This window comes from Tachysurus vachellii, chromosome 12 (assembly GCF_030014155.1).
Source record: "Tachysurus vachellii isolate PV-2020 chromosome 12, HZAU_Pvac_v1, whole genome shotgun sequence".
Lineage (NCBI taxonomy): Eukaryota > Metazoa > Chordata > Actinopteri > Siluriformes > Bagridae > Tachysurus > Tachysurus vachellii.
This window is the reverse complement of record NC_083471.1, coordinates 17,063,491-17,086,854: the sequence shown is the minus strand read 5'-3', so window position 1 is coordinate 17,086,854 and position 23,364 is coordinate 17,063,491. Positions and strand designations below refer to the sequence as shown.

Below are 23,364 nucleotides of genomic sequence, written 5' to 3'. Positions count from 1 at the left end.
TCACTTTTTTAACGTCAGATCTTTAAGTAATCTGGCATGCATCCGTGAATTCTGAGCAGAGTATCAAAAATGCAGTGCAAATCTGATTTATTTAAACTAGCATTTGTCCATGTTCAAACTATCCAGTGATTAATGCTCGTCTGTTGTGATCTTTGGCACGTTTGTGATTCTGGTTTAAGGGAATGAAAGAGATGTTCATGCTTTACTTTAATGTTTCTTTCAGGGGGTATCAGGGAATCCAGGAGAGCCAGGACTGAAAGGTGATAAGGTGATTTGAATACACTTTATTAGCTTATATGTACAAAATATATATGATATGTGTCCTCACACAGAATGTCACAAAATAAAACTTTATCACACCATGAAAATGGTCTTAATTTGCTTTACAGGAATTATTTTAAAAATGTTAATGTTAATGCACTAATTTTGTAGTAACATACAACCACAGTGGTTTTGTGCTTGTTGTAAAGTGTAAATAATTTATTTCTGAATAATTAAAGTTTTAATAATTTAATTGTGGCATTAACATACTAACATATACGATGAAGACATATGAAGATGAAGTCAACTTGAGAATGAAGATACTTGAGAAAAAGTTGTGTTTTTTGTTTTGTTTTAATTCACCTTTCTGCTGAGCACAAAGGTGTGTAATTGATGTGATAAAATATTGCCTATGGTGACATTAATGGGAGATTAATCTACATTTAGTCCAAAGTCCTTCTTTTTATAAGATGTAAAAGATCATTTGTATGGCCATATACAAGATATCAAACATAATATCAGAGATCAAAATCTCAGAAATCAAGGTAGTACTGCCCCAGTAAATCCACATAATGTCTCTGGTCAGGAATTAATGCACATCTGCCAGGCAACTGAACATGCCCTATCCATTACCATGATGTAGGTGACTGTACCTTTTTTAACCTCTAGACTTATCGTTTGAACTTGTGAAGCAAAACTATGAAGCATGTTCGTGTTAAAAGTGTAAATGTCTGTCAGCTGAGCTCAGCCTTCAGAATGGGACATTTGTTGTTGCTGAGTTCTTAATTAATAAAACATGGTGGTCATGGCAGACCACCTCCCCATAGCCTTTCTATTTTCAAAGCTCAGACAGCAAGATGGCATCCAGTAAGATTGCTTTTTTCCCATGTGTGCTGCCCCATTCCTTTGCTGTCCAGCTGGCCATGATCCTGTCTGCCTATAATGTTGTACTGTCAACATGTCTGCAGTCTTTTCCCAGCATCAGTGTTATTTTTGGTGTTTTGGGTTAGAACATAGTTGTCCATTGATATTGCATAAACTCCATATGCTCTCCAAAGCCCTAATTAGTGATGTTGACATCTGGCCCTTTGTATTGTCAGGGAGAAATTGGTTTGCCAGGAGAGCCTGGAGAGCCTGGATTCCAAGGTGACAAGGTATTTAATTTGACTCTTTTCACCTTTTCTTCTCAACTCTTTCATTGGTAACAAATGTGATCTAATAATCTACTGAAATGTTCAGGGAATTCAGGGTTTGCCAGGAGTGCCAGGCATCCGAGGGAAGCCAGGGCCACAGGTAAGTCATTATCAAATTACCTTGTCATTAGCACAATGACATGTTTCTCACCCTCCATGTTTCTCAAAGAAATTGGATTTAAATCATGCCCTTTTTGTCATTTTAGGGAAAACCTGGAGATCATGGACCGGATGGTTTGCCTGGCCCTCCAGGCCCAGAGGTAACTGTAACATTTAAACATATTGTCCCAGAGATGCCAAGATCCAAAGGCATAGTCAGCTTTCTAATGGCAACACACTGAATATAAAATACGTTGAGGGATCCAACATGACAATTCAGAGAAGTTTTTACTCTATCATCACAAGATCATTAATTCCAACCATGCAACAGCTATCCATGGCTAGGAATCAAAGAACGCAAAACTAGTCCCTTGTTCATCAGAGTAACGCTGGCCAAACATGGGCAGTGGTGAGAACATTTCCTCAGAGTGTTATACTGCCCTATGATGTATGAATGTTGAAACTTGTGTGGCTAAAAAAATGTGTGGCATCACAAGTCCTGGTGGAAGCACAGGCAAGTCCTAATGATCCTGTTTGGTTGCTGTTTGTAATAGGGAAGAAGTAGCTAGCGGGTAAAAATGCCAAATGACTAGATCGGGAGTTAATTAGGTAAACATAATTACACAGACCAAAAAAAGCTCTAAATATTAATATTTTCCTTTTTTTCAGGGATTTCCAGGTGATATGGGACCACCAGGACAGAATGGCGCAGAAGGCCCAAAGGTTTGTTACTTGTTACTGTCTCAAACCTTTCCAAATATTACCCTTTAATCCTTCTTAGTTTAGTGTCAAAATATGAAAGCCAGCTTATTCTAAAATGATTCTGAAGAAGTTTAATGACATGGTTATTCAAATGCTCTAGCGTAAGATTATTATCTGAATGTTAGCCTAACTCTAACAAATGTTATAAAACGTATACAGTAGCATGCACTCAAAAGCTCACTGAATTTACTTAATTCAAATGCGTACATCAGTTCCATGAGGTTAAAGCCCTGAATGAATTCAAACACCACTGTCAACACTGTCAATTTCTACATTGCTAGCAAATTGTTTTAGCAGCTCAGGTGTACTAAAGGCAGAATGTTTTCTCCAGGGGAAGTCAGGATTGAGGGGCATACCTGGTCCAAGAGGAGCAGCTGGACTTGAGGTTGGATCATTTCCACTCATCACACAAAGCAATATTGTCCTGGTATTAGTCTGCTGTTAGTAGATTTTCACACTCACTGTTCATCATGGATTTATACCAAATTCTTTTGTCTGGGTGCCAGTTGGACACTCTATTCTGACATCTGAGGATAGATATTTTACAGACTCAATATGTGGGTGGACTAGCTTGTCATACGAATCATTCACATATGCACTTTTAAGCACCATTAACTGGCAGTGGCTCAGTACTAGTTAAAAATCATGGTTCTGTACACAGTAATAAATGTTGTTAATGCGCATGGTTGCAGTGAATCACTCCTTTGATTAGTTCTGTTCTGGTTCCTCAGGGTGATGAAGGACCACTTGGACCAGCCGGGCCTCCAGGACTGGAGGTGAGTGCACTCTGTGCACTGCTGGTAGCCCATTTACTACAAATCAAGCTATAAATCTGCATTGTAGCAGCAGCATAAAATTGCCATTACTGCTAAGCGTTTCTGTAAACCATGCTTTTTTATTAGAGTTGTCTTTCTCTGCCATTTTGGGACACTAACACAATTTCAGTGTGCATTTTATAAAGCATAAGAGGATTGGATATTGAAGGTGGCTCCAAACAGTGATTTCCTTTCAATGAGTACCTGCAAATGGAAAACACATGGACAATGTAGGAAAGGACAGGTTTTTTTTTTTTTTTTTTTTTTTTTTTCGAGTTTTGTGTGTGTTATATTTGCACACATGGCAAAGTTAAAATTAAGCACTGTTAAAAATTTATTAAATACCTTTTTATTAGTATGTGAGAAGAGATTTCTTAGGAAATTACCATATCTATAAAGTTTCTGGTCTGGGAGCCAGTTAAATAAGGGTTATGTCATGGCAATAAATGTATTTCATGAATAACTGCTGTTTTATAGTTACATATATATATATATATATACGTATGTATATATATATACGTATATGTGTATATATATATATATATATATATATATATATATATATATATATATATATATATATATATATATTAATTCTATACTTTTATTCACATTCTAAGAGTACAGGCCAAAGTACTCTTATTTGATACTTGTGTTACATTTATAGTCAGTAGAGTTATGAAGAGTGAGATTTGCTCAAGTGCAAAAATTTTGGAACCCTTAGTGAGAAGCAGCATAAATGTCACACGAAGGAAAAATGTTTTGACCTCAAACATGTGGACGTGCTTTAAAGTTTTATGCAGTTTTTGAAATATAGAATTCATTTTTTCTCTGCAGACAGCAAATGAGAAATGATCAACATCACTGGCAACCTTCCAGTTAATATTAGTGGAAGCTCCCCTGGAGAATATGTTGACTGCAACAAGTTTAGACCACATGTTTTCATTAGCACTGCACTCTTTGTGTTTCTGCAACCACAGCATTAAGAAAGATCCATTTTAACCTCCTGGCAGAGGTATCCAGGTTATAAAAAGTTATGAGATTTGTTTTGAGTTATAAGTTATGAGTTGTTATTTTATAAGATATGAGCTTTAGAAAGCCTGATGCAGCTTTGCTACTCCTTAGTATCTTTTATTTAGCTGCTCTGAATGCTTCCAGATTCAACATAACCCTAAGAATAACCTGGTCTTTATCCAGACCCAATTACTTCCTCAAACTCTGCATGATAGATCACTAGTAATGATGCATTAAACACTTCCAATATTCAAATCAACTTCAATCAAAACCAAATTGACCACAGCTTAAGATGGACCGGAGGAACAGAAAATCTTACTAATGATGAAGGGAAATTTAACATTAGCTGTTAGCTGTCAGCACAGAATTCGATCATGCTCCAAAATAAGCACAGCTGACTTTTGATCTGTGAGAGAATGGAGTCCGCGAGACAGCTTGATACCCTAATGCTACAGTTCTATTCCTGTCCGTTTATTTCTTTAAAGCCGTCCCCCTGAGGGAGCTATGATATGGCTGCAGATGGTGGAGGTTGGTGTCAGGCACAGCAGCTAATCAGATGCCATGCAGGTCCTGGTGCCTAAAAAGAAAGAGAATCCAGTGCTATAGGTCATTTCTGTTTTTTGTTCAGGGTAGGCCTGGGAGAAAGGGATTCTCAGGAAAACCAGGAGCAGATGGACCCCAGGTAAGTTCCCAGAATTCATACTACACTGACACTTTTGTTCAGAGATTATCTGTACAACCTGAAACTGTATAATGATTAAATAAGAGCACCTGAAAATGCTAACTAGGCCATTTACTGCAGGGCGAGCCAGGGATAACTGGAAATGTTGGGATGCTTGGTGACAGGGTAAATGCATATTTTTATTTATTTTTTTTGCTTTTACAAATATTTGCTTGTCAAAAAGCTTTGGCTGTTGTATATATTTAATGAGCTTATGTTGGATTAATGTTTTATAGGGAATTGAGGGTTTTAAAGGGCCTCCTGGTGAGACTGGCCTTCCTGGAGAGAAGGTCAGTAGGTTGTTTAGACTTTATTCAAGTAGTTTTGGCTCATCTGTTGTTTCCTGAATAATTTTAGGCATCTCGCCACAAACACTTCAAGAGATGTTTTTGTAATTGTCTTGGGATATTGTTTGTATTGTCTCCTTGTTCAGCCATCACATCAATGAAGATGTCTATTGCGATGTTTATTGCTTTCATTTGTCGTCTTAGGGAGATCGGGGAGAGACTGGTCAGCCAGGGCCACCTGGAGAAAATGGAGCGATGGTAAGGAGTAAGTCAGGATCTTGTCTCTGCTCTCAGGGGCATCTCTTTCCTTTATGCAAGGCCTTCTCATTTACTGTAGTGTGGAAATATTTTTTACAAAGAATTGCAAATTACTGTAGAAATGTTTAGTCATGGGTTCAGTGTGGATAAATGCTGGGTCAGCTGTTTTACAGTTCATCAACAAGACCGTGACTCATTTCCTGTGTATGATATGAGGAAGTCAGGAAAAGTGGTTTGGAATTAAATTCAAAACCATTCTCAAAACCAAGAACAATGCAATGCAGAATAGCAAAGGCAAAATTCAAAGCCTGACCAAAGGCACCTTTTAATGATGACTATTTAATGCGTGGTCCACATAAAACACTAACATGAAGATTTACTTAATTTTTTACATTTTTTATCGTAGTTAAATATTATTCATTTTGAGTTGATTAAAGAGATAAGTAGTACTTGCTCTTTTTTTGCTGTTTAAAAACACAATATGACATTTTATGTATGCCTGACTGACTAATGACATATTTCTAGCATACTGTGATGTAATGTCTTTGGCCAGTATCCTTGTTATGTGCTTGAAAACCTTATCATACCATAAGGAACCTGGGAAAGAATAAAAAGACATCTAGACTGATAAAGTGTTCACTCTATCCACAGTGTAAATATGTGAACATAATTAAAAGCTTAATAAATAGACAATCATCTGGAACCAATTTGCAAAGGTTTATTCTGTCATTGTTAAGTCACTGAAAGGAACACTGTGTTACTGGGTTGTTTCAGTATTGTTCTAATGATTGGTATTTTTAGGGACACACAGGAACACCAGGTGAGAGAGGACCACCTGGACCTCCAGGAACGCCTGTAAGTACATTATTTAAAAAGATCATTCTGCAATTCACTATAAATACATATAATATCGATTTCCTATGAATTCAACAGAGCCACAGACGATGGCAATTTATTATGACTTTTAAAATTTAAGGAGTACAATGGTTTTCATTTTTGCTAACTGTGTACCTGGCAACCCTTTCATTGTCTCTCCTGTCTGCTACTCCTCTTCCAATGAAAACGATCATAAAATGGGCATGTGGCATGTCTTTTTCCTGCCCCAGTGGCCTCTATTAGCGCTTGTTGCATAGTGTATTTTTCACCACGTTTCAAGTTTATTGTCTCTGTACATAAAGAGTGCTTAAGCATCACCAGAGTCTGATTATTCAGTACAGTACAGCGAGTGTTATAAGTGATAAGGGTAAAGTAAAGTGCAGTGCATGGTACAAACAGTGGGTTTTGCCTCTGATGGTGTAATTTGTTAGAGTTCAACAGTGTGATGGATTTTACATGTATGACAAATCCTGAAAGAAAGCCTTTGAAGTTTCTCGATGAATATCTTATGTACGTGCCAGCAAAAGCTTCCCACAACAAACTCATCATGTCATGTGTATCCCATCAGGTTAACCAAGGAAGCAGGTCTCTGTCAGGTTCAAGGCTGTTTTGTTAGCAACAACATTTAACTTCAGGAAGCTTTGTTTATACCCAAAAGAATACACTGATTTGACCCTAGAGACTTGATGTGCTGCAGTATCTCAGGTCAAACTCACACCAACCAACCACTCTAAACAGTGGTAGAGTATGATTGGTAGGATTTGTAAATGAAACCCCAGACACCTCTGTAAGTCACCCACCCAGCCCTGCTGTGCTCTAGTTATCCAAAATGTTGACATCACTCGAGCTCTGACAGGAAATGCCTTTCTGAGGCACTCTGAGGAACCTCAGCTGAGAGCAGTGAATGCAGCACAGACAAGCATAAACATAAATAGAAAAGCTTTGAAGGACAGAGCTTTCACTCCAAAGTTTTCATTTGGTCAGGTTGTGTTCTTATACTGTATGCAAGAACACTAGACACACTATCAGCGGGGCTGGATGCAATAATTTAAAAGAAGGTTCTGATTTTTGGCTGCATCAAGGTACCATTTATTTTCTCACTTATTACTTCTCCAGGGCTCACCTGGTTCTAGAGGTCTCAGTGGCACCAGAGGACCCAAAGGCAGAAGGGTAAGAACCAACGTCCTTTTACTAATATTACTGAAGTCACACATTTTCTACACAAAAAGACACAGACCAATGATGTTCTGATATCAAAGTAACCAGGTAAATATTTTTGATTAATGCCAAGATTAACACTAATATGAACTAGTTATTGATTAATGTTTTAAAGACTGTTGGAAAAGTCCCTATTCCTATAATACTGCATGTAGAAGCCACCTATGAAGGCAATGTTTTGGGCAATGAGTTCCTCCTACTGAGTTGTTCTGTTATCATTGGGTTCACTTTACTCCTTAACTTCTTGGAGGATCATTTATTAATTTAGCATAGAGTCATTAGGTTGAATCATCTTGTGAATCATCTAGTGGTCATGTCTACCATCGTAGGTCTTGAATAATGGTATCATTACTGTATCTCTGTTCTCATTGCCACAAAAAGTATTTACTGTTTTATGTAATTATGTATCATCTGTTCCTTTTTTTTTTAAAACGAACAGTATGAATTTAGTTCCAGTCTGCTTTGAAGATGAAGAATAATACACAGTGTAGGATTACTCTACTGCACTGACTTTTAAAAATGCTTAGCTTTTCATAGTAGTCTCCAATAACGGTAATGACTGCAGTGAAGAAAATCCAGTTAAAGATGTCAGCATTTTGAAGTTTTATATCATTAATTGTGGGAAACGTTTTGCCATTTGTCATGCACGCATGTCTTGCAGATCCATTTATACCAAAGTGAAAAATATTCTCACCAGATGCAGGGATTCCATAACAGTGAATCAGCATCAGTGTGTTTAAAGAGATAACACTACCAACCATCTGCACAGAATCCAGAGGCATGTCAGTTAGTGTGCAGGCTTATAAAGAAAGGAAATATCAAAGTCTGGTCTTATCTGATAGTAGTTAAGAGGAAGCTTTCTTTTAACAGCTTTAAAGGCTGTGCATATAACATATGGTAAACACTTTGATATGGGACTTGCTTATGGATGTTAGAAGCTTGTTTTAAGCATAAGCTACAAGAAGGAAGCACATTAGTCACTGTAAAGGACAAACAATATTAAATACATACAACCAGATGGTCTAATTGTCTGTATTCAAGGCATGAAAGAATTGTAAATAAATCATTCGATTTAGCATCATCACCATCATTATCTTCAGTAATTGATATTTATACAGAGACATAGTATAATTTTGAGAACATGTGACACTCCATAAAGACATTAGTACAAGCTTATACATTTGTTCATCCATTCATCTATCTATCTATAGTCAGTAATTGCTTCATCCTGGGCATTATCACAGTGGATCCACAGCCAGTCCGGGAAACGAGTTCAAGTTAATGTCTTGTTGGAATTTTGCATATTTGCCCTGTGTTTACATGGGTTTCTATTTGGTTCTTCACTCTTCACTGGCTGTGCTAAATGTGTGTGAATGTGTGTGCATAATTCTTTACCATAGACTGGCATCCTAATCAGTGGTTACCCCAGATTCAGTGCAACCCTGTCCTGAAAAAAATGAATGAATGAATAAATTACAAACAGGAATCAGAAACAGAAGCAAAGTAAACTCTATTAAAGGGCATTTTGAGATATAAATAACAAGTAGTAGTTGGCTAAGGACCAAGCCATAACACTATTCTTATGGTGAAACACTATTTTTATTCATACTGTTTACACTCACACTTATCTGTTGTGGAGAGGTTTGTGCAGTGTTTGAGTTTAGCCCATTTGCCTCATGCCTCCAAAGTTAGGGGTTTGATTCCCACCTTTGTCCTTTGTACACAGAGTTTGCATAATCTCCCTCTTTGCTCTTCCTCTTTTCTTTTGGGTACTGTGGTTTCTCTAAAAATAATCTGTTGTGTGTGTGTTGGCACCCGTCCAGTGTGTCCTCTGCCTTGTGGCCCAAATCCCCTGGGACAGGCTCTGATTTCCCTGTGGTCCTGTGTAGTAGTCATGGTACAGAATATGACTGACTGAATGACTCATCTGTTGATACATACAGTACGTTTATACCATACCTTCAAATCTACATATTATTAGTGCTGTCGATTAAACTTTACTAGCAGACTTCACTGCTCCATTTACTCAGACAAACACTTTGATGGCCTGCTGATTTCCAGTCTCGGCTGTCATCAGTCAGTGTATTGCCATCTTTCACACAAAGCCAATTCATTAATGTGGCTACTACAAATACAAAAATGGAACAGGGAAGCCCTTTTGCCTTCACATATATGTACAGTATATTCATTGAAAATGATGCTGAACAACCACTTTCTGTCTTGCCAGATATGTGGCTAGATTTTACCATCTCATCTCTTTCCAAGTGTAATGGTAGCTTTTTTCCAATAGGCCCAGTCCTCAAAGAGTGACTGTCTAAATTTGGCATGATTTATTGGATCATATCTGTTACTTCTGCACCCATACACCTTGCACAAGCTTGAGTAATTTACTGTTCACTTTCAACACATTGCACTTCTACCGTTGATCTCTGACATTTTTCACACATCACTTAACCCATACAGGGTTTTCACTTCACTTAAGCATTTTTCTTTAACTGGCATATTGGAAGTGTCACTTAAACACCTGGAAACACTTACCTTCGTAGTCAATGTACTCTTTCTAAATTCACAGTGAATCCTTGAAGGAGAAAAGACTCTCTTTTTCTTGAACATTGCGATTGGCTCTCTAAAAAGTCAGAGGTCCCTCTAAGTGACATCATATCACAGAGAACCACAAAGAACAGAGGTAGCATTGTGGATGTGTGTGTGTGTATGTGTGTGTATGGAGTTTAAAGAACCCAGTGTGGTTCCTAAAACACATGTGGTGCTTTTAGCAGAGGACCACATGTCTGTTCTTCTGTAGGAACCACTGTGGCTGCAGCCATAATAATGTCTCCATTCATCACTCTTTCCACCTTCCAGAGTGAAACAATCATTCAAAGTCGTAAGAAATCACCGGGCTTCTGTGTTGGTTTCATGACTCTTGTGAATTACTGCAATGGAAATATAACAGCAAACGTCCGTTGTGGCTAAACTTCCATGATGTCAGCAGCATAGTGTTTTATACTTTTGAAAGTTGCATTTATGCCATATGTGTGTGTTTTGTGCACTTGGACAGTGTACTGATTCAGAATAACAAATCACTCCAGTGTATTCTCTCCACTGGATTGTATGCACACTCATGCTAATGTGTCTGTGTGTGTTACGCATTGACACATGGTTATAATCAGACTAAGTATATCTTTAAATAATTACATCCACTATTCTAATAAGAGTAGTAATAGTAGCTCTCATTCTTGATTCACTGACCTTGGTAACCCTGCTTCCTCCTCTTGATATTTGCAGAAAGTGAGCCCTCTGCTGTTTACCTTGTTATTTATGCATCTTTTCTCTTTCACGCATGTTAAGCCCACAACAATCTCTGTACGTTTTTCTCATACAGGGGCCAAATGGGCCTGAAGGACCACATGGGGAGAACGGGTCAGTTGGCCGCAAGGTAATTTTTTTTTTAACACTAGGCCTTTTAACATAAGATGGATTAATGTAATAGATGCATTTCCTCACTGCTGAGCAACAAAAAGTGGTTAGAAATGAGGTATAATTAAACAAAAAGCTTTAGAGATGTTTTATCACAGGTAAGCATTTTCTTAGATGCAACACAAAGCGAAGTGCATAAAGGTCCCTCATATGTGCTAAAACCACTGTAACACATGACCTCAAGTGACTTATATCATCATAAAATAGTGACAAATATGATAAACAATGCTCCTACCAAGCAGTCTATATAGTAGTCTACTGTATATAGAACTTGAAATATTTTAAAACTTGTGTTACCGTTGTAGCCTGGAGTATTAATATAGAATTCAATTACTGTGATGTGCTTAGAATGAAAAAATCTAAAACGGCTGAGACAGCCTGATTCCGATCCAAAACTAAATCCACTGTATTTTATTCAGTTTTTCAATAATCTGTGTCAAAATCTGCAACACATTTACATTGCAAACTGACAATAACGTCTCTTAGTTTTTTGTAACTGAAACCTACTGCTAGGTCATGAACAATTCTCTCCTGTCTCTTCAGGGTCTGGATGGACCACCAGGGAAATTGGGTTTAACGGGCCAGAAGGTATGATGGCATGTATTTGATTCCCTTTCTGTTTGTTGTGTGGGTTTTGCCGTTTCCACGTGCACATGAAAAGCTTATTTGAAAAAATCAGATTATGCAGATTGTTCTTTTATTTCACTTGCATTGAAGGGGCTGCCAAGCTTTTGCGTCATATATTAGCGTCTGTTTTTTAAGAAATAGAATATTTATATTCTCTGACTCAAGAATAGACAATGATACTCGACTATTCACATAGTTTAGCAAATTGAGCCCTGAGTTGTTGCATAATAGCAAGCCAGGTAGTAATTTCAGTTTGGGTTATAAATAATTGTGTATTGGCATGGCCAGTGGAATTATTGACTGATCGCTGTTTCCCTGTCTTCAATCAGGGAAAAATTGGTGAACCAGGGGAAGCTGGACCACCAGGATTCCCAGTGAGTAAATGGATCTCTATGGAGCATGAACATAGCCACTGAATGATATTATGTACTAAACTAATAAAACGCTCAGTTTGAGATGTTGATAAACCAATCAAGACTTACTATGTTTAAAGGGGATCCAAGGACCCTCTGGAACAGCAGGAGCAAAAGGAATCCCAGGACTGCCTGTGAGTTTCTTAGAAGATAGTTTGTAGTTTGTTTACATCTAATGATGCACCTAATCAACTGCATCATAAAACACATGCAGCTTGAGACAAATCAGTAGTAATAGTGTTTTCATTAGACTGTTTGGAAAAGAGAATAAGCATGTAATTTATCTTATTTCTTTTATTAACTTAACCTGCCTGTTTAAGGGTGTGCTTGAATCATTTTTCTTTTACTACTATGTTAAGAAATAAAGTAAATTCTGTAATGTGTTGGCTTGTTTACAGGGACCTACAGGACCACGAGGAACAATAGGCCCTTTGGGAGAGATTGGCTTGATGGTAAGTTTATACTGAATGATACTCTGTTTAAATATTTATACTTCAGTTAATGTACGATACATGATCCATGAGGGGTAACCCTCATGTACTTCCCTACATTTCTGATGTTATAAGTGAGCCATTCATATCCTTAGATAGTTGCCTACATGTAGTTTGACATTCTCTTCTTGATTCCGGTGTACAGTGTTGTTCTGTCATAGAGGATTAGATGCCTCAGTATAGGCTTTGCTTTTTGGTATAATACATGTCATTTTTCAGCATGTTGTCCTTCTGCTTCCAATTACTCGGTTTGTATAAGTCTCTAGCACACCAGTGAAGCAGAACACTTTCATATGTGATTAACTAATGGTTAGTACATATCAGTGTGGTGTTATAGGCTGTATCCTGTTCTGTGTGACAGGGCCCACCAGGAAAAGTGGGAGATGTGGGCTTACCTGGAGAACCGGGAGAGAAGGTGAAACATTTGTATACGTTGTCATTTATTCTCAATGTTAATTAGTCACATGGACCTTGTTGGATGTGACAATATGCACCATACTGTATGTACATGGTTAGGTGTAAGATATGACCTCACACCTAACATCTAATTATGCATAAGTATTCTTCAAATGTATTTAAATGTATGCCGATTCTAGATCACTAATTTGAACCATCATCTGTAGTCACATGCTGAGAATGAAATGATTAATATACTTTGCACATTTTCTAGGGAGCTTTTGGGCCTCCTGGGAACATCGGTGAACCAGGCTTGATTGGAATAAGAGTAGGTTTATTCAGTGATCATGAAATACTTAGCTTGTGTCCGCTCAGTCATGTATATCACTAGTAATGATTGTTGTTTCTTTCAGGGCGAGCATGGGCTCATCGGAGAAGCCGGGCAGAGTGGCCCTGATGGAGCTAAGGTCAGAGAAATCCATTTATCACATCAGCATGACTTTAAAATTAGTTACACAGTTCTTCCTCAGGTTAGCATAGATCAGTTTGATCAGTTTAAAATTCGATGTTGCATACAGGGCGAAAAGGGGGACATGGGGCTAGAGGGCGAGCAAGGAGAAAAAGGAGAGTTGGGACTGAAAGGAAAGGAGGGGCCACCTGGAAATCCTGGCCTAGTTGGCATCAGGGTAAGTTTTTCTTGGTGTTGTTCCAATTTGAGTCTAATCTTATCGATAGCATGTTCATAAGGCTACCGGCTTGTGTGTATTATGACACTATGACACTGTTGACATAAGAATTATGTAATTTTTTTGCTGTTCTAATTTGATTTATTTGAATAATAACACTTTGTGTTCATGTGGCTAGACAACACTTACATAAGCAGTTAACAAACCTATGCAAGCATTTACACAGACTTTTTCCAATGAACAGATGACATAACAGCTAAGTGAAGTGACATCAGGCTGACATAAGGTTGTGACACTACAACATTTTTTGTTGACATAAGATTAGCTGATGATGGACAATCTTTGTCAATATCATGTTGTCTAATTACACTGAAACTTTTGTTGGAATTAGGATGTGTTATGGCACTGAAAAGAACAACATTATTAACATTATATTACGTTGTAACTAAAATATAACATTGTTGATGACACTATAACTCTTTTTATCAACATAAGGTTTTGTTAAAACATTGGGACACTTTTTTTGGACATAACTATAATACTATGAGACTTTTTTACATAAAGTTATGACACTGACAGTTTTGTCAACATATGGTTGTGTTATGACATTATTTGGAGACACGGTTACATTTTAACATTATGACATTATTATTTGGAGGATGCCTTAAGGACCTTGACACTTTATTTGTCTACATAAGGTTGTCTTGTCTTAGCTTGGCTTACTATCACACTTTTTGTTGACATAAAGCTGTCTTAATACACTAATGCTTTTTGTCAACATAAGGTTGTGTTATGACTCTAGGACACTTTTTGTTGATATTAGGCTGTCTTATGAGACTTTTTGTCGACATGAGGTTGTCTTATGACCCTTTGTTGAAATAAGGTTGTGTGATGACACTTTTTGCACTGCTGACGTTTGACATCTGACTTCATAGCTCAGTGTACCTCTGGGATGTTTATGTTACTTATTGGTTGTTAAGTAAGATAAAAATGGAAAAAGTATGCATTTTCAAAATTTGCTTTGCAATATATCTCCACTTGATAATTATGGCAATATGAAAGGCTGTTGAATAAAATTGCGACATAGTAAAAACATTACCCCTTTTGTCTGAAATCAGATTAAAGGGCAGAATATTATTCAGTAAATTCTGTAAAACATGTAAATAATAACGATGCTTTATGTGTGTAATCAGGGTCCTGAAGGTAAACCTGGCAAAAATGGTGAAAAGGGAAAACCAGGCGAGAAGGTAGGATGTTAGTATGATAATGTTTAAGTTTATTATTTCAGGTCATCCTTTTTGACTTTTGTCTATTTTGATTATGGTATAAAGATTTTTGGTTTTGCTCCAGGGTAGCAAAGGTCAGGAGGGTCACCTGGGTGAATCTGGATCAGTTGGTGAGTGGGGTCCTATGGGATTCCCTGGGCCAAAGGGAAACAGAGGAACCGTCGGATTTGCGGTAACATCACACTTTAAATGATGATTTGCTATCAGTATTCTACAGCAGCTTATATTTCTAACCACAAATTTATTTTATTTTCATTTTTAGGGTGCACCAGGAAGAATGGGCTTACAAGGAAGTCCAGGCCTGCAGGGATATGAAGTAATTGTCTTCATACAAAGCAGAACAATAACTATCTCATACATTTTATAAATTCATAGAATGTCTTATGTTTTCTTTATTCAACTTTGGCTTTAGGGTCACCAGGGACCTCAGGGTTCAATTGGCCTTCCAGGACCAAAAGGTGCAAAGGTAAAATTCACATCAATAGCCGACAATGTTTTTTGGTTGTCTATAAATTGTATACAAGCTACCCAAGCAATTAGAAATAAGATCATTATGGTTAGAATTACAAGCTGATGATACCTTTTTACCTTACTGCTGTACCTGTTGCTATTTTCCAGTAGCCCCCTTTTTGAAATCATTTCATTCAACAACATTCTGCTCACTGCAGGGTGAACCAGGAGATGATGGGAAGATTGAAGGCCCTGCTGGTCCTCCAGGTGACATCGTGAGTCAGTCTGCTGGGTTTTAACTCTTGTTTCTGTTGTTATTGTTGTAGAGAAATGCTACTGTGTTCCAAACAGATCATTGTGTGCTTTATTTGGATTCAGGGTCCTGTTGGTCCAAGAGGAGCCAGAGGAGAACCTGGTGACACTGGCTACCCTGTAAGCACTACACACCTCTAACAAATTGAGTACTACCATACTGTCACTATGCATGGTGAACTGCGCATGGCATGAAGATTTTCTGACTAAATTGTTTTGTTGCTTGCCAGGGTCAGCAAGGTGTGGATGGAGAAAGGGGTAAAGCTGGAGCTCCTGGATTACCTGTAAGCAACATGTCCATTAGATGTAGCTCAGGTAATAAGCAATTTCTTCATGTTTCTTGCTAATGGTGATGGTGTTGTCACAGGGAAACGCTGGTCCAAGAGGCATTGTGGGACCCAAAGGATCCAAAGGCGACAGAGTAAGGACAATTCAGCATAGATACATGCAACCACATACAGTTTATTTTGATTGTGCCTTTGTTTTAAATTATTATTTGTGAAATTTTCATACCATGTTCTACATATGAAATCTATTAGGTTATGTAAATCAAATGTTTTTTTCTTTTCTTTTCAGGGACCAAAAGGCAAAAAGGGTGCTCGAAGTGCAACAGGCAACAGAGGGTCTCCTGTAAGTGTCAGACTGCTCTAAATAAATTGTATAACAGAACAAATTTTTCCGTCTTTGTCCAAAAAAAAAAAAGCAATTGATCAGTTATTCTCAAAAATGTGTTGGCATCTTAAGGGTCCTGTTGGTCCCCTTGGTCCCAGAGGGGTTGTCGGGCGAGAGGGGCCTGAGGGAAGTCCTGGCATGGATGGAGCGCCAGGAAAAGATGGACCTAAAGGAATGCCAGTAAGAATTTTATGTATTCTTTAAGAGTCGTGACTGGTGCAAATTCCTGATTGTTGACATTTCGAACATGCATCTTCTCTTGCGTTGTTTTAGGGAGAGCAGGGAAGTGATGGAGAAGTGGGTTTATCTGGAAAGCCTGGGCCGCATGGTCAAACAGGGCAACCTGGTTTACAAGGGCCTCAAGGTTCCTTTGGACCAAAGGTATTCAAATAGTCTCTACTATACTCCCACAATAGTCTCTGCAGTTGTATGATCTCTTATGGTTTTTTGTTTGTTTTTTTAGGGTGAAAGAGGCCTACCTGGTGAGATCGGACCTATTGGCAAGCGTGGAATGCCTGGAACCATGGGGGTGCAAGGGAAACAAGGCAACCATGGAATTAATGGCCAATCTGTGAGTGTTATGTTTTTTTTTCTTTTTCATTTTACTGGGCAATCATGCTCATGCACAGAGACAATGAAAAGTCATTGGGGTTTTTTCAACAGGGCGATCCCGGTGAGCGGGGATTGACTGGCGCTCTTGGAAACTTTGGACCTAAGGTGAGACCACTTCTAGTCCTAAAGATATAAATATGAGCCATATGCAGCGTGCATACTCACTATGCTTTCTCAAGCACTAATAAATACAAATAGGAAATCATTTATACGTTTTTTTAAAAGTTTATCTATTTAACATTTTATATTAAAGCTTATTTTGATGATTTGCTTTCGTAGCTTTGACTTGTATTGGATTTTAAACTTGGTACTTTCCTTTCATTTGTGAGCCAAAGCTAAATCATGCACCAGATTGATCAGCATGCTTAATTTCCATTTTAATTGACATCTTATTTTGTGAAATGTTGTTAAATGGATTTTTAATGTAGGAAATTAGTCTCTGGCAGAGGTTGCAGAGCAGGCTAAATGTGCAGGTGAAGGCCAGCTGTGTAAATACAGACTTGCACAAGGAGCCTGTGCACACTGTTCCTCACCCAAACATTATGGTGATGATTTGATCATTGTATGATGGTAACTAATTATCCTGCACTAGTCTGTTCAAGATAGGTTATGTGTGACTACTGTGCGGGACACAGTTTAGTCCAAGAGAGAATTCACCCAAACATTAAGTGTTGCCTAGCAACGGATAATATGTAATGTGATGACATCACACTTACAGTAGTGGCAGTATTACCATCTCTTCATTATTAAACACATTAACATTTAGTTGAGCTATTTATACATTTTATAACATGCAGTACAACACAATTAATGTAATATATGGTACGGCGTGATATATTGTGTGTGATCTAATGCTAGCTGGCAAGTAGGTATAAAGTGAATTAAATGCGTTGTTTTATAGGGTCCACCTGGTGATATTGGTCCTGCTGGTGTCCGGGGACCACGAGGACCCCAGGGTTTGATGGTAGGAACCACTTTAAGCTAATTTACGAAGAGACCTTAATGAGATATCCCATGATTGCTCTGTCAGCAACTACTGCAGGCATTTCTTTTTTTCAGGGATCGAGAGGTGCCATTGGACCAATCGGGATCATTGGACCCAGCGGTTATCCAGTATGTACTACAGAATAATTTTATGTTTTTTTTAGATTTTACTACAGGAGATATATTTTAATGTGTAGTACACAGTCTGAAATAACTCACCTCTCTCTGTTAGGGACCTCAGGGGGACAAAGGAAGTCGAGGGGAAATGGTGAGTGACCCATCTTTGAGTGCTTTTCTGTATATACAGTCATTTTGGGATGTGTGTAAAAACAAAAACAAAAAAACAGAGCCTAGTGACAGTTGTTGGTAATCAGCCCACAAATAGAGTTAGTATGATGTGCAATAAGCTGTAAAGGATATTTCATCTAATATTATTTTTTGTCTTCTATTTTGAATAGGGTGTACCAGGACCAAGGGTAGGTTTATTTCAATTATTCAGAACTTATAAGGACTAATATGTGATTTTGATGAATGTTGTTTATACGTTTTTTTTTAGTTTTGAGAGTATAAAGTTAAATGTCTTCAGAGTGTCCAGCACCAAGCAAAAGCCCAGATTGGAAACTTTGCCACAAGAAGAGTAAAGCACTTCTATCAGAGACAAATAGTGCTTTTCTCTCTTGAAATAAGAATTTTTCACCCAGTTGTTCTAGCAAATTTACATATTGATCCTTTTTGTCAGCAGTTATTACTTAATCCAGTTTTACCAGCGTCATTCAAAAAATATCTGTCACTTGTGAAATGAGAATGATCTAAGACCCAAATAACATCCTATCAGATATGCTGGTCCTTTTCCAATAATGAATTTTTGGCAAATTGTACATAGGAACAGATGTACAGTCAAATGTCGAGTGATACACTTTTGTTGTACCTAATAAACTGGCAACCCAGTGTTAACCTAGAACTTACATATTAAACCCTAAATGAAATAATATTTTACTGGTCTATTTTTAGGGCCCTCCAGGTCCTCATGGCCCTCCAGGACCCCCCGTAAGCACATTTATAATTCATAAACACTGTATATTATAAATCTCTTGTTATAAATATTAAAAAATTATGACTATGTTTTGTGTGCCTGTTTCGGTTTAACTGTACTGTGTTGTTTTGTGTTTAGGGTCCATCAGTTTCTTCTCTGTCTCTTGTAAGTATGTTTCAGTGTATATTCCAAAAATGTCCATAAAGCTTAGTACATTTTGGCCTTTGTTTTAGTAATTAGTGGGGTTCCAACAAACATTGTATTTTTCATTGTACTGATACAGAAGAACGAGGCACTTGGCGCTGCATTTCAAGTCATATTTGATTCCTACTCTGCACTGAGATCTGAGGTGAGAGCCTTGAAATGTGCTGAATACATGTTAGTGAAGTTAAGGAAAACAGCAGGATCGAAACATGTCTGTCTTCATGTCTGTCTTCTTCAGACATACTCAGACATAGACATCCCCATGCTGGACCAGGGAACCGAGATCTTTAAGACCCTTCACTACCTCAGTAACCTGATCTACAGCATCAAGAACCCACTGGGAACGCAGGAGAACCCTGCCAGGATGTGCCGGGACCTGCTGGACTGTGAGCACCAAGTGAACGATGGTGAGGAAGTGTCTGAATCTTTAGCATTTTCATCAGTCTTTTAGTAAAGTGTTGTGTAAATGTTTTAATTTTATTTAAAATTGCCATTTATATTAGTCTTTAAATGTAGAACATGAACAATTTACAGGATTTTCATGAATATCATACTTCTAGTGTAATGACTCATGCAAACATTTTACGCATAAATCCCTTCGTATTCACCTTGATGAATGAGATTCATTGTTTACAAGGCAGCTAACACCCTGCAAACACTGGAGTTGAACAGAATATCAGATGTGCACAAATGGCTATCCCAAAGGGCAAGTGAAAGCTCAAAAGTGCTTGCCCAGTTCCATTCGTGCTTGCCAGGAGGCATTATTAACTATGCTAAAAACTGACAAATAACAAAAATTAACACAAGTACAATGAGCTAATTATGTGTATATATACAGATTATGGAAAATAAGCAAGCACTTGAATCCGAGGGACAGGACGTCTTCTATTTCCAAGCGTAAACCAAATGTATGTGGACACCTGACCAAGTGCTAAACCTTTCCCACAAACAAAGGTTGCCTAGAATGTCTTTATCTGATGTCGAATTAGGATTTCCTCAAAAATAAAGGCGCAACAATGTTCAATTATGCACACGAAAGCAAGCTCTTTAAGTTAGAGTGAGAGCACTCAGGTGGCTTGAACAGAAACTTGACCATACACTAACCCCAAAGAAGACCTTTGGGATGAATTGGAACACGGCGTACATGGCAGGCGTTCCCGTCCATCATCAGTGCCTGACCTCACTAATGCTCTTGTTGCCGAATGAACACAAGTCCCCACAGCCACACACCAACATCCTGTGGAAAACCTTCCCAGAAGATTGCAGACTGTTATAGCTGCACCAACTACATGCCTTTTGAATGGGGACTTTAATATGTGGCCTGATGTCTGCATACTATTCAGCCAGATTGTGTATTTCTCCTCTCTTAATAATGTGCAGCTAAAGAAGCATATCCTGTGTGTTTTCAGCTTTGCCAAGAAAAGTTTATGGCTACCATTTCAGCAATGAGCTGCATTGTTCTCTCATCAGTCATAAAAACATAACCTGAGCGTGACTAACACCTTCATTATCACTCGATGAAGTGTTTATATCCGAGGTGACCGCATGCGAGGTGATGTGCTAGCATTTCCGTTACATAATAGGTTTAGTTTTATACTCTTTTTTCCTCAGTTTTCTCACAGTTTCCACTTCTTGATTCTGGAAATTCTGTTTATTCATTCATGGTAAATAATATGCCTAGTGAAATAGATCCTATAGCAGACCATGTCCACGGTTCATATGTTTTATATAGTAACATGTGAAACAGCATTGAGGTGATTTATCAATGAAAGTGTTTCAACATTTTTTATTTTTTTTTTGCTAAAGTCAATAGAGATTAGAGTTTCTTCCTCAAATTATTGGGCACGTTATCTGGCAGGGTTGCCACGGTTTTTATGCCACATTGGACTAGTATAAAAACAAACTTGTCTTGTTTTATAGAAAATAATTCTTATTAAAACAAAACGATTTCGATCTGCAAACAAACAAAGGCAAACAAAGGGAAAGTGGTGTAAGAACAGACAGATCTAGTTTCATGTTAATATATTTATATCCTGTTAACAGGGGATTATTAAATGAATAATGGCTGATCACATGATGGAAAAATAAGAGTACTGGAGATGTGTAGGCACTATAGTGACCTTGTTTCCTATACAATGACCAAGAATAAGAAGAGCACCTTGAGCCTCCAGGTTGATGTTGTCGACGCTTGAACATTGTAACACAGACAATATTGTTTATATCTAACCAGCTAATAATTGCACTGTTATTTTATTATATTAGTATTTCTGTAACCCTTCTGTTTCTCTCTGTCATTTGTCTAAAGGCACTTATTGGATTGACCCAAACCTGGGCTGCTCCTCTGACACAATTGAAGTCACGTGTAATTTCACAGGCGGAGGTCAGACCTGCCTCAGGCCGCTCACTACATCCAAGGTAAACGTTCAATACTCTTTTAAATTGAACATTTATTCTGTATTTGAATAATACTTATGAATACTCCAGGTTTCTAATCTGTATTTGTGTAATTGTGCCACGTTTTTAATGCAAGATTGCATTTTGCTAGAATACACACTCAAGGCAATTTAATACATTTTTAAGTATCTCTTAGACTGAATCATATTTTTCTATCTGTATTATATTTCCTTGAGATCTCAAGGATTTACTTATCTGCAGTAAACCCTTGTGACTATTCAGGTGATATTTTTATCACTTGAAGTTTTTGTGTTTTATTATGAAAGGGGTTTTTAGGAATCGTTACCGCAATCCAACTTTACTTACAGTAAATAAACTAGGGAATTGAATCTCTTGAGGGATATGTAGCATAAAATCTACTGAGAAAAGAATTTATAAATTATGAAATTATGAAACTTATTCAGATCTCAGTTATGAAGTGTAAGAGTTCTTCAAGCTAAAGTATACTGGGGATATAACAGGACAAAAACATTTGGAAAACAGAAACACATATCACGTATAATAATAAGATCTTAGTGAAGTTAACTCTCAGTGCCGATCCCAAGCCTGGATAAAATGGGACGGTTGCATGAGGAAGATCATCCGGCATAAAACCTGTGCCAAATCTAATACGCGGTCCACGTGATCTGCTATAGTGACCCCGAACAGGGAGCAGCTGAAAGAAAGAAAAATAAATTGAAGTAAACGTACAAAATTCCTTTAAATTGGTATTCCAGGTCAAAATTTTTCATTCATTGTTCTTGTAAGTTGCACATATGTGGATACAGTAGAGTAAATTTACCTGAGTGTGCTATACCCTAACTGAACCTACTGTGTGCCACACAATTCAATCCATAAATATAACATGTAGATATTGTGCTTAAAGTTGTCAAAATGTTGTGCTGCAGTTGGTGATGGGTGTAGGAGTGATCCAGATGAACTTCATTCACCTGCTGAGCTCAGAGGCAGTACAGCTTCTCACCATCCACTGCCTGAACATATCAGTGTGGGCAAAAGAGGCAGCCAGACCTCCATCCCACAATGCTGTGCGCTTCAAGGCCTGGAACGGAGATATACTCTCAGCCAGAGGACTCCTTCAGCCTGAACTGCTAAAGGACGAGTGTTGGGTAAGCTCAGATTGAACAACACAGAAATTTGTACTGAATTTGTTCTAAATGCTGACAGCAAAAATGACATCATATCTCCACTCAGTTCTCATTGGTCAGAAGTTGTTTTTTTAACAGCAGATTTTTTCAAATCACAGATTTATATGAATGTTAGCTCTAATGTTTCTGCCACATCATTAACTAAAAACAGGTCAAATAAATCATTTGAGGTATACATAAAAGGTATAAAACACCTCAGGGCATGCTGTTAAAGGAAAGTAGTGCAGTCCCTCCAGGATTTTGGGTAAACTAACGTAAAATCAAGCAAACTCTAAGCATAGAACATCACTAGACATGCTCTAGCCATCACTAGACATGCACTAGCTCTCATAGAAAGATAACACATGTCCTTACTGGTAGGAGTTTAAAAGAAGAATCCAGTGCAAGCAATTTCAACAAATCAAATAGTTTTCCATTAAACAACCACAAAAGCTGCAAGTTGCATGACAAATTCTAAAGAAAAAAACAAGCTGCAGGTAAATCGAGTATTTCTGGCCACAACAATAGGCTACTTAGAGGAAATCCTGGAGGAACGGAGTATGTTCATTTGCTATAAAAGCAAGTCATACTTTGCTTCTTAAGTTAAGAATATTGAGGAAATTTCACTGCATAAAAGCT

At 37.8% G+C, this 23,364-nt stretch overlaps 1 protein-coding gene across 2 annotated transcripts in view; it reads left to right on the top strand.

Annotated features, from left to right (window-relative positions):
• col27a1b (collagen, type XXVII, alpha 1b) overlaps nucleotides 1–23,364 on the top strand; it is a 61,585-nt gene that overhangs the window by 35,631 nt on the left and 2,590 nt on the right. For both annotated transcript variants that reach the window (XM_060883062.1, XM_060883063.1), the window contains 45 exons: nucleotides 224–268; nucleotides 1,362–1,415; nucleotides 1,501–1,554; nucleotides 1,661–1,714; nucleotides 2,223–2,276; nucleotides 2,647–2,700; nucleotides 3,047–3,091; nucleotides 4,773–4,826; nucleotides 4,947–4,991; nucleotides 5,102–5,155; nucleotides 5,357–5,410; nucleotides 6,212–6,265; nucleotides 7,403–7,456; nucleotides 10,887–10,940; nucleotides 11,525–11,569; nucleotides 11,938–11,982; nucleotides 12,102–12,155; nucleotides 12,420–12,473; nucleotides 12,874–12,927; nucleotides 13,183–13,236; nucleotides 13,322–13,375; nucleotides 13,487–13,594; nucleotides 14,788–14,841; nucleotides 14,945–15,052; nucleotides 15,143–15,196; nucleotides 15,293–15,346; nucleotides 15,549–15,605; nucleotides 15,709–15,762; nucleotides 15,873–15,926; nucleotides 16,010–16,063; nucleotides 16,219–16,272; nucleotides 16,387–16,494; nucleotides 16,588–16,695; nucleotides 16,778–16,885; nucleotides 16,978–17,031; nucleotides 17,828–17,890; nucleotides 17,986–18,039; nucleotides 18,143–18,178; nucleotides 18,369–18,386; nucleotides 18,922–18,957; nucleotides 19,082–19,108; nucleotides 19,227–19,292; nucleotides 19,386–19,554; nucleotides 21,453–21,562; nucleotides 22,489–22,707. In XM_060883062.1, coding sequence (XP_060739045.1) covers nucleotides 224–268; nucleotides 1,362–1,415; nucleotides 1,501–1,554; nucleotides 1,661–1,714; nucleotides 2,223–2,276; nucleotides 2,647–2,700; nucleotides 3,047–3,091; nucleotides 4,773–4,826; nucleotides 4,947–4,991; nucleotides 5,102–5,155; nucleotides 5,357–5,410; nucleotides 6,212–6,265; nucleotides 7,403–7,456; nucleotides 10,887–10,940; nucleotides 11,525–11,569; nucleotides 11,938–11,982; nucleotides 12,102–12,155; nucleotides 12,420–12,473; nucleotides 12,874–12,927; nucleotides 13,183–13,236; nucleotides 13,322–13,375; nucleotides 13,487–13,594; nucleotides 14,788–14,841; nucleotides 14,945–15,052; nucleotides 15,143–15,196; nucleotides 15,293–15,346; nucleotides 15,549–15,605; nucleotides 15,709–15,762; nucleotides 15,873–15,926; nucleotides 16,010–16,063; nucleotides 16,219–16,272; nucleotides 16,387–16,494; nucleotides 16,588–16,695; nucleotides 16,778–16,885; nucleotides 16,978–17,031; nucleotides 17,828–17,890; nucleotides 17,986–18,039; nucleotides 18,143–18,178; nucleotides 18,369–18,386; nucleotides 18,922–18,957; nucleotides 19,082–19,108; nucleotides 19,227–19,292; nucleotides 19,386–19,554; nucleotides 21,453–21,562; nucleotides 22,489–22,707 — 2,916 coding nt within the window. The remainder of the gene's footprint in view (nucleotides 1–223; nucleotides 269–1,361; nucleotides 1,416–1,500; nucleotides 1,555–1,660; nucleotides 1,715–2,222; nucleotides 2,277–2,646; nucleotides 2,701–3,046; nucleotides 3,092–4,772; nucleotides 4,827–4,946; nucleotides 4,992–5,101; nucleotides 5,156–5,356; nucleotides 5,411–6,211; nucleotides 6,266–7,402; nucleotides 7,457–10,886; nucleotides 10,941–11,524; nucleotides 11,570–11,937; nucleotides 11,983–12,101; nucleotides 12,156–12,419; nucleotides 12,474–12,873; nucleotides 12,928–13,182; nucleotides 13,237–13,321; nucleotides 13,376–13,486; nucleotides 13,595–14,787; nucleotides 14,842–14,944; nucleotides 15,053–15,142; nucleotides 15,197–15,292; nucleotides 15,347–15,548; nucleotides 15,606–15,708; nucleotides 15,763–15,872; nucleotides 15,927–16,009; nucleotides 16,064–16,218; nucleotides 16,273–16,386; nucleotides 16,495–16,587; nucleotides 16,696–16,777; nucleotides 16,886–16,977; nucleotides 17,032–17,827; nucleotides 17,891–17,985; nucleotides 18,040–18,142; nucleotides 18,179–18,368; nucleotides 18,387–18,921; nucleotides 18,958–19,081; nucleotides 19,109–19,226; nucleotides 19,293–19,385; nucleotides 19,555–21,452; nucleotides 21,563–22,488; nucleotides 22,708–23,364) is intronic.